The sequence below is a fragment of the Gymnoscopelus microlampas genome, assembly GCF_963454915.1.
Source record: "Gymnoscopelus microlampas genome assembly, chromosome: 10".
NCBI classification, from domain to species: domain Eukaryota; kingdom Metazoa; phylum Chordata; class Actinopteri; order Myctophiformes; family Myctophidae; genus Gymnoscopelus; species Gymnoscopelus microlampas.
The window spans coordinates 24,645,875-24,656,755 of NC_139947.1; the positions used below are offsets into that span (position 1 = coordinate 24,645,875).

A 10,881-nucleotide genomic window follows, 5' to 3' on the forward strand; every position below is an offset into this window, starting at 1 on the left:
AGGCAGAAGAGACAAAAATAAATACATAAATGTGAAATATTCGTTTCACGATGTGAAATATTCGTGATGCATTTTTGGACTGTTTATTCATCACCCTCCCGGTGCATAAAGGACCTTTTAGTTTGTTGCGTGCCAGTGTTGTGCACTAAAAATAACTGATCTACAAGCTCAAATGGTGCCATCCATGACATGGAGAGATGACTCATTGTGAGCTTGTAGATCAGCTGTTAACGGCACCAGCTACTAGTAGTAACCAAGTATAAATCAGGCATAACTGACCAAATGGCTGACCTTTTCTCACTGTTGATTTACCAGGCTGTGATTGAGTAAAAAAAAAAAAGCTTTGATAACAAGTGCAACCTAGAGGTGTGCATAGTTGAGCCACACTGCCCATCGTTTGGTTCCAAACAAGCTCAAATTCAATCCATCTCACCCTACAATGAATTGCTCCGAGGTCAGGTTTTAATAATTGACCTCTTTGACCACAGAGTCGCAACATATATCAGATATTAAATTAGAACTTAGTTAAGGCTCAATAGCCTTATGTTGTGATTTGATGATCCTGTATGAGTGACATGCATAGGCCTACATACATAAACACAAACACCCTCATTACAATAAATTTGCTTCATAGATTAACTAATATCAAATATGTCAGAGCTATTCAGTAATTTGCAATAGTAGAAAACAGGTGCACAGTAAACCCATATTTGTAATATAAATGACTTATGCCATAAATAATCTTCCACAAGATATGTCTTGTTTTTTCCCCCAAGGCATTGCTTTCAATAACATGAATTAAATGACTTATTTGGCTCCAACAACCACTACTTTTTTAAGAAACTTGATGTCACCATCTTATTTGCTTTTCGAGTTGTGGGGAAAAGAAACTACAACCAAGGGCATAGATAACCAGTTTCTTGTTCTTTTAGCAATGATCTCCAGCGTGGTTGCTGAGGGAACAAATTAAAACAAAATGGAACATGCCCAATATCATTGTCGAATTGACACTCAAATTATTTAAAGCCCAGTCTGACGTTGAAACTAACATTTCTGACTCGACTTTAAGAGTCGATGCTTGGTGCTGTGAGACTCATTGGATCAGATGGATTATGGTTCATCAACGTCTCTTCCATTCAAATGAGCTTCACATTACAGTATATAAGCACCGTCTGTGCTGGTCAAGTGAAAGTTCCTTGGGTGCTGCCATATGTTCTTTCTTTTCCGATTAATTATGGATTGATAGGCAAAAACTGTTTCTGTGTATAAAAATGGACCCACAAATTAACACTGAGGATTTTAACTAAAGCTGGGCTCAGACTGCAGGGATGTTGCTACAATTTAGCACTGACAGGTCATCGGGGCAACATCCCCCAAGGAACATTTTCAAAAGTTACATTTCAAAATTTAAAAGCCAGTATTTATAGTACAGTAAGAGATGTGAACTGAAATTATTGGGTGAAAAAATGATAATGCTGTACACCAATATAATGCTGCATTATTTATTTATTTTATGTTATATTGGTGTGATGATTTCATTTATTTTCACCATTATGTTGAACTTTAGATCCAGTACCCAACCTAGTAGGTCTGGGATGTATGTCTTGTCTTTTGCTCAATTGAAATTATTCACATTGAAATGTTCACTTTCAGAATGTCTTAAGAGTGGGCTTAATTTGTAATCAGTTTTTTTTAAAGACCCCTGAACTTGAAAATTAAGTCCCACTTACGGTTGGGCTTTGGCTGGTCTACCTCATCGTTGTTAGTGAAATAAATGCTTAATCTGTTGAGAAACCAAAGAGGTTCAGTGGTTCACAATGGGTGAACATGTTGATTCCTAGCTGGTCAATGGCCTGCTGAGCATCAGTCAAGCTCTTGATTGTCAGTGACAATTACATCATTTGAAACAGATACAACAGAACATCAAGAGGGCTCTAATTGTGGAGCAATATGTATCATAAATCTTGACTAATGTCTAATTTATGTCACTTGCTGATGAGAATCGATCTTCAAACTAACATGTCCCATTGGATGATCGATTCCTGTCGGTAAGCAACACCATCGTGCGATTGAGCTTTAGCTAACAGAGAGGGTCTTCACTAGCTTCGACAGTCACTCAAAGCAGATGTCACTGGGTTGACCAGTCTATCCTTGCACAAGTCCACACTTTAATGAGGTCACTTGGGAATATCCGGTGCTCAGTGTTTGCTTTAATTCTTCTCTGCCCCTTCGATACTGTCAGGGGCTGTTTTTTACTAAAACGTCTTGATATTAGCGGGTAAAACTTCCATTCAAGACAAAATGTGATTCTGTGGAATATTGTGTCCAGGGTTTGCAAAGTCCTCCTCGGTCCGAATCCGGCTCAGAACCTATGTTGCACAATATTCCTTCCCTCTTATATTCTGCGCTCTCCACTTCACTATTCAATAAAGCAAAACTACAAACAATTATAAACATTTTTTAAATCAAATTAAAGCAGGACATTTTGATGAAGAAATCAAAGTTGTCCATGATGTGATCAGCAGCTAAACCAGTGCAATAATGCAGCAGAACATTGTCTCAGAAACGCGTAACTCATCTAAAGCCTAATTTATACTTGATTGTTGCAAGCCAAATTTAGCTGATCTAGAAGCTTGATGCGACACGCAAGCTTATAGATCTGCTATTTTCAGCGATGCCGCCATATAGGTAACTGCTTTATAGCAATAGATGACCAAACCCTATTTCACTCTTTTTTTCCCCCCTCATTAATAAACAAGTGCAGGCTACAAATTCACAGACAAAACATCTGTTAGAATAGACAAAAAAAAATGTTGCCTCTTATTTACACTCCCGAGTCGATAGATTGGCTACACCAGTTGGCAACCAAAAAAAGGAAAGAAAAAAAATAATACAACAAAAATCCACATGCTGGATGACTGGTATATACGTCTCTTTTTTCAAGTGTACACACCTTACAAAACAAAGTAATGGATGTTTTTTTTTTCCCTTACACTTGAGACGAGACCTGCAGGGCAGAGTGTTACTTAGCCCAATTCATACTTCATTGCACGACGGTGTCGCATGCTGAAAGTAGCAGAGCTAAAGGCTCACAACACGTAGTCGATGCAGCGCTTTGCGAGCTGTAGGTCTGCCATTTTGAGCATGCAACACCATTGTGCAACGGAGCATAAATTAGGCTTTAGTAGGTGAAACTTGATTTGTGAGTCAAAGAATGCAAGAGAATCCTGACAGGTTACATTGACCAAATTCTTATGTCAAATGCTGTTCTCAACTACTGTACATTCCATAAAGGCAGCAAAATCCGGAGTAAAGTGTAATTTGTAATCCAAAGTACGATGGTGTGGCTTGGCAACAATAACAGATTTTAAAGCTAACTACACGTTAGTTATTGCCGGCAAGTGACACCACCGTGCGGTGTAATATAAACCACTTTCAACCTGGTGTTCCTATTTTGGGCATGTCATGATAGGCGAAAAACAGCCGATCTACACACAACGCTGTGCATCAGAAGTTGAACACGTTGTGAGCTTGTAGATCAGCTATTTTCACTACGACAAAGTATTTAATAGGGTCAAGTGGTTCGCTCTGGATTTAGCTGTGTAGGAGTTCATGGAGGACCCCGGCGTGTTGAAGATTGCAGTTCCCACCTATTTCTCTCTGTAATGGAGGAGGTACATCTTGAGAGGTTCCGGGAGAGGCAGACCTAGGATCTTTTCTCTCAACTGGTTGACAGGAGGCTCCTGAAGCAGAGCTCCAGCCTCTCTTCTCTCCTCCTCTTCTTCTTCCTCCTCCTCCTTTGGTTGTTTCATGCCCATGCAGTCTTTCTCTCCCTCCCTGTCCTCATCATCCTCCTCCTCACTGTTGGAGGAGGGGTTGCTGTCCATGGATTCAGGGATGAGCCGACTCATGAAGCCTCTCTGGTGGGCCCGCCTCTGTCTGACCTGTGCCTGGCTGCCCGTGACCAATCGCCTCCTCGGCAGGAGTCCGAACGCGGTCCCCGTCAAAGTCTTCTTCAAGGCGTGGCGAATGGCGATCCGGGCCAGATCCTGAAGAGTCCGCACCTCAAACATGGACGCTGGGGTACCAGACACCCGGATTGAAACAAATCCAACAATGAAACATTACTCTTTCTAAGAAAACAATTGATAGGCATTGCAGTTATTAAAGTTTCCCTATGCATGTGTTTTATCTAAATCAAGTAAGGGATTGAAAACTCAAAACATCAGCCCATCGCCCCCGATTAAAATATTGTACATTTACCGTAATGACCTAAGGTGGTCTGATATGACCAGTGGTGTATCAAAAGTGAGTTTCAAAACAGTTAAATCTCACTGCCATTTGGGGCCACCAAAGTGCAAAATGTGAAACGTTCTCATGCAGTAATGCCGCAGTAAAGTTACCTTTGCTCACAAAAAATAGATTTTTTTTCTTTGCTCACATTTAATAGATTACAGACACTGAAGGGGCCAAATAAGTGTCATTGTATTCATACTGCAGTTAACTGAGACCTGTTCATTCCTCAGATAATATCTGCAAATTATGGCAACATTCAAAGAAGAAAAAAGTACACAGTCATATTGCTTTTTATATAATTGCAATTAGTTTGACAGCTTCAGTTTGTTTCTCCATAATTGTTACGACTAGGTTTATTTATTGTTCCGTTTGGATTCATCTCTATTATGTTCCAATGTTTTTTTGGAATTCCCTCACACAAACCTGAGGAAAGCCTGTGAGGGCTTGAAACATTTTTATCTTCATGGAATCAAATCATATTTGTGGAAATAATGTGCTATGAGAAAGTCTCTTTTATCACCCAAATATTGTCAGAGAGCCAATGTCTTTACCCAAATTCACTTGAAATAGCAGGGTACAATTGCACTGCTGCATAATTCATTAATAATTGAGCCAAATCTTAAGGAATTCTTAGAATAACTGAAGCGATACTCTCCAATACGACTCACCTCCTGTTAAAGGATCATTCTGCAGAGTCAGTTCAGTTATTAAAAAAATGTGGATAATTGACTTGCCAGTTACAGAAACACAGAAATAAGTCCCTTGTTTGAAGTCCCAGAGTGTTAACTTAACTTTCAGAGTTAATTGAACACTCTGGATTTTAGAGACTAAAAGTGTCTCTCGCCTTTAAGATGGTAAACATGCTACTTACGTAGCGGTACTGCTTGTGGTTTGATGGTCCCTCTGTGTTTAGGCAGCACCAGGGGGGCAAAGGACACCGCAATGATCTTCTTTGTCTCCCAGCTGTTGGAACCTGTCCGTGTGATCTTTGTCAACTGAGAACATGGCAAAGAAAAACTAAATCACAAATCGCTAAATTGACTAGTAGTGTATACGGTAAAATCCTTAGTGTTAATTTAACTGTGAGAGTGTACAAATGGTAAAAATGGGAACAAACCAACATTTGTACACCCTCAGTTACAAATGGATAAATTACCAAAGGATTTTACTGTGTAATTTTCTAATCATGGGAGCAACTGAAATATTTTAAGCAATAAACTACAAAATAATAATTAAAATGCTATCTGAAATTAATCATTTAAAAAAAATGCAATCATTCCAATCATTCTTTTCATGTTACCAATCATTGTATGGAAGCAAACTTTGAAATATCTTAAACATTACAAACTCACATTTCCAACTCTTAAGACCTTTTGTAAAAAAAAAAAGAAAGAAAGAAAAAAGAGAAAAGATAATAAAACTTCATTGCAATTCATATGACCAATTCAGTAAGTGAATGAATTGAAATGGAACCATTTTTACACTCTCAGAGTTAAAAATTAAAGCTGCAATCCATACGTTTCTTGTCCTACCCTGGATTTGAACCCAGGTCTACCAAAATCCTACCACTCTGCCAAGATTGGCCAGGGAAGGTGAGCTTCAGGCAGTACTACTTGTCAACCAGTAGGTGTCCTACCCGACACCAGGGTCTATATTTCTCAATGGAAGAGTAGAGAGACCACCTCAAACCACTGCTGATGTTGAAGTTGGTTATATTGTATTAACATACTCTACCACACAGATTGGTTAAAATAAATAACATTTTATTCATTCAAATAAGTTGTGGATTGCAGTTTTAACACTCAGGATTTTGCTGGGATGTGTGCCCTGTAAAGATCTTCTCCAGTGGTGAAAGAAGTACTCATATTTTAAAGTATGTAAAAGGCCTGTATTCAAACTCTTACTTGAGTTAAAGTACAAAAGTATTGGCATCAAAATACACTTACTGTACTAAAGTAAAAGTGCAAAAAATGTTCAAAGTGTGTCCGACTTTATTGAAAATAGCCAAAGTATAAAATACGGCTTACCGTAAGTGGTTAATTTACGTTTTGTAATAATAATACAAATCTGTAAAGTAACTAGTAACAAAATATATTGTAATTGTATAAAAATATGTAAATACTCTGGTAAAGTAAAAGGTCCCCAGAATTGTACTTAAGTAAATGTAATTAGTTACTGTATGCCACTGACCTTCTCCTCCAGTGGAAGAACCAGGATTCCTCCAACTTTAAGCAGGTTCTTCATGTAGTCCTCATGCTCACGCTGCACGCCAGCACCACAGTACACCCTGTCATACCGTCGCTCTTCTGGGGCGATCTCCAGACAGTTGCCTGCCACAAAGCAAGGCTCGCAGAACTCAAACCTAAGATTTGAGTTAAAACATTTCGCTTTAAAAACTATATATATTCAAAGGTTGAATATATGGAGACAGAGGGAACTCTTAATTCCCCTCTGTCTCCTTTTCCTTGCAGCCAATGAAATGTGAAAATATGACACATTGATACCTGTCAAAGCTGTCACTGGTCTTAATGAAGAAGTCCAGTTTCTGATATGCATATTCAATCACGTCAGCATGCAGCTCAACTCCATGGTTCACTCCAAATGGACCTGTAGGGAACAGAAGAAATATCAAGCAAACGGAAATATCCATTCTATTCTGTAGGAGGAGGGTCCTTCGCATTGGTCTCTCCAATGTATCTTTGGGAGTGCAGACCCCTCTCACCCAGTATGAGGCCCACCATGGTGCTGAGGTAGCCAGTCCCACTGCCCAGGTTGAGGAAGGAGAGGCCGGGGTGGAGGTCCAAGGCCTCCATCACCTCAGAGTAGATGCAGGGAGCCGACAGGTGGATGTTACCATGACGCCAGGCCAGGTCCTTGTAGGCGCTGTCCCTGAACTCATCAAGGTAGTAGTCAGCCCTGTCGATGGCCCTGAACGCCTGCTCCACCAGCTCAGAGCGGATGTACTGGGCCTCCTTCAGGTTGTCGATCAACTCGTCATTGTCTTCGCCCGCGCTGACGGCTCCGCCCATCGTCCCACCTCAACCAACACAACGAGAGATGATGAGGTATGACCTGAGGCTGTTCTCCAAATTCTCGTACTGTGGCAGGAGGTAAACGCATCAACAACTTTATTTTGATCACTTGAAGCGTTTGTGGCTGGACTTCCAGAATTGCATAAAGTTTCAAGCTTTATAGCTGCAATCTAGAACTTATTTTAATGAATAAAACATGATTTTAACCAATGTGTATGGTTGAGTATGTTAATACAATATAACTAGTACATCTGCAGTGGTTGGAGGTGGTCTTCCTACTCTTCCGCTAGCAGCATATATGGACAAGGACCCTTTGAGATTCCATAGTTTATAGATGTTATTGTTCATCAATTATTGTCAAGAAACCTATCTATGTTATCATTGAGCCCAGAACGCCAATCTTTTCTGATTGATATATTTATCTGTTGGGCTGGCACATCGACAAACCACTACAGCCCTGTCCCTTGTCTATAATTACCACACAATGTCTACATCCAGCCAAGTAGACTACTTCTGAACTTATGTGGTAGCCGGGCATTTCAAGGAGAAATATCTTAGGTCACTGGTTCTCACAGTGTGGTCCGGGGACCCCCAGGGACCCCCAGGAGTTTCCAGGGAAGGTAAATGATTTATTGTTAGGAACCACGACATTTGGTTCCATTTCTACACCCTTAGAAGTTAAATGAATAATACTGAGTTTTTTTTGTGTAGGTGATTTTTTGTGTAGTTGAGGTCACAGAGATAAAACAAATTATAATAATCTATGGCCTAATGCGTCCTTGGAATTACAAAGGTTGAGGATCCCTGCCTTGGGTAGGAAGCAACTGTAGTTTTGGACAGACAGTTGACATAATTCCTATTATAGATAATAATATTAATAATAATAATTATTATTACTTATCATTATTGGTCAAGTATTTTTTTCACAACAGATACAGATTAAGTGCACTTTCGTGACAGTCCACACATCTCTAGTGAATACATTATTTGGTTAGGCCTGTTTACCAGAGATGTGTTGTTCAGTTCCAACCAGTCAGTCAGTCACTGCACACTGAAAAGCAGCTGCGCCACACTGTACTGTAACAAAGCACTGTAGTTACATTACATACAGGCATGTTTATCCAAATCCCACAACCACTGCAGATAGACATCCATGCACTTGCTTTTTGTTCGTCCTATTGAAATAATAAGAATACAGATAGAATACAAATAAAATAAATCAACATTACAAATGCGTCACGGATGAAACGTGTCGTTATAATAACACCAGATCGCGCTACAAAGCTTGGCTCGTCGGTGGATCCCCTGCTCACTGCAGTACAGTTACAGCCGCAGGAGAATAGAAACATTGGCATAAAGGTGCAAACAAAGAAACTTCGTCATTCACGCGCATAACATTACCTTTAAAACGGGCGCCGCCGTTTAATCGCTTTCTCCCGATGTGTTGTATTATTTCGCAGATGATCTGCCGAAAACAACCGCTTTAGGTGATTCTGCTTTTTTTTAAACTGCAATAATGATCTACCCAGGAACACACTTCATACATGGATCTATCACCTCAGTTCTGGATGTAAACACGACCAGCTGACCAAGTGACGTGACGTCACTCACTCAAACAAAAAGTGCACTTCGGTGGTGGAGGCTGGAGGGGGGAGAGGGGGAGGGACAGTGCAGCGAAAAATAAATAAACAATTCTACTTCACTTTTTGCCTGACAACCATTGACTGGATGTCAACTGAACACGTCATTGGCTGTCCGTGTCAACAAACTAGAAAAAGTCTCCCTCTGACTCTCTGTATAAAGGCCAGTCAGTCTGACTCTGCACCAATAATGCAACTCCTTGCAACTCTTGCAACCGTTATCCCCAAATGACACCAGTCTGCAACTGGCAGTGGTGGAAAAAGTAGGCCTACTCACATGTTTTACTTAAGTAAAAGTAGCAACGCTGCAATAAAGAAATACTCTGTTACAAGTAAAAGTTCCGGAATTCAAAATGTACTTGAGTAAAAGTACAAAAGTACTGGCATCAAAATGTACGTAAAGTACCAAAAGTAATAGTACTCATTATGCAGAATGTCCTATCCCATATACATTTTTCAAATGTATAAAAATCTTTTGAAAATAGCCGATCTACAAGCTCACAATGCATGGCAGTAGGGCTGAAGTGGTTAATGTATGTTTTGTATTAATACTCAATATCTACAAAGTAACTAGGAACTAAAGTTTTCAAATAAATGTAGTGGAGTAAAAGTACGATATTTGGATCCAAGATATAGTGGAGTAGAAGTAAAAGTATTGGGAATTGGCAATACTCAAGTAAAGTACAAATATCTCAAAATTGTACTTAAGTTAAGTACTAAATGTACGAGTAACTTTCCACCACTGGCAACTGGTCAGTCCAGACCACTGCAACGGTCTCTAAAACGGTTGCAAGGAGTTGCATTGCTGTGGACTGGCCTTAAGGGCACATTTCAAACTAGTGTCAAAAATCAAGAATTGTCATAAAATTTAAAAATACTTCATATAGACAACATAAAGATGTATATAATGTATTTCTTTCTCCATAAGTGAGAAAACTGATGTTCATGCTGCACTGACATGAGGATTTAATTCAAAATGCTGTAATAAAGTCAGATTTTGACTTCTGCAATCTACTGTAGCCTACCATCAGAATGTTTTATTTTTCATGAACATTGGAACTTTATTTAGTGAGAATTTGCAGTAGGCTAGATCAGTGGTTCTCAAACTTTTTCATGTCAAGGACCCCCAAAATGGCCGCGGACCCCAATCTCAAAATATGTTGTTCCAGGGACCCCCCATAAGCAAAGATTTGAGTTTAAAATGTTCGCTTTAAAAATATATATATTCAAAGAATTGCACAAATCTTTTCAGATTTTTCAAAAATAGTAGATCTACAAGCTCATAGCACAGCACTCGGTGCCACGCTATGAGCTTGTATAGCTGCTATTTTTGAATAGCCAAAGTATAAAAGGTTAAAGTGCTTAAAATGTGTGTGATGCTATATTAACACATTTTGCTGGGGACCCCCTGGAACCCCCCCAAGGACCACTGGTTGAGAACCACTGGGCTAGATGATTACAGCTCTGTTTATACTGAAACATTTTGATGTCATGTGGGCTCCATTTTAAATAATTCAGAAATGTGGCCATCACTTGTGGAAGAAACTCTAAAAATGTTGTGTTGCCAGTTTGGTGTCAATTGAGCAAAATGTGGAAGGAGATTTAATTGGTTTTACTGTTTCTGAGGAAAAAATAGAGTGATGGACTTTATAATTCCTGGCATCCCAAGCATGTGTATATCTCTTCTCACTTAAGCCTATATTTTGGTGAAAGTTGCAAAGTGCTAGCATATGACTGATTTGTTTTCAATTTAAGAGTATTAATTTCAAGAGTATTAAATGCCTGAAAATAAAATGTAGGTGAGTAGTAGATTTGAATATATAAATCACAGAGAACTAAATTACCGTACAAGGTCACTATGGGTTTTCCTTTATTTCAAGAGCAACTTAAAGACTAAACCATACACAGCCATC

At 39.3% G+C, this 10,881-nt stretch overlaps 1 protein-coding gene across 1 annotated transcript; it reads right to left on the minus strand.

Annotated features, from left to right (window-relative positions):
• Positions 1 to 1,087: 1,087 nt before the first annotated feature.
• pcmtd2a (protein-L-isoaspartate (D-aspartate) O-methyltransferase domain containing 2a) lies at positions 1,088 to 7,345 on the minus strand. Its single transcript, XM_084068538.1, has 5 exons — positions 7,019 to 7,345; positions 6,801 to 6,903; positions 6,487 to 6,658; positions 5,168 to 5,291; positions 1,088 to 4,078 (listed from the first exon to the last, which is right to left on the minus strand). Exons 1-5 carry the CDS (start codon positions 7,323 to 7,325, stop codon positions 3,651 to 3,653), a joined length of 1,134 nt encoding a protein of 377 aa, XP_083924664.1. The 5' UTR covers positions 7,326 to 7,345; the 3' UTR covers positions 1,088 to 3,650.
• Between the last annotated feature and the right edge of the window lie 3,536 nt (positions 7,346 to 10,881).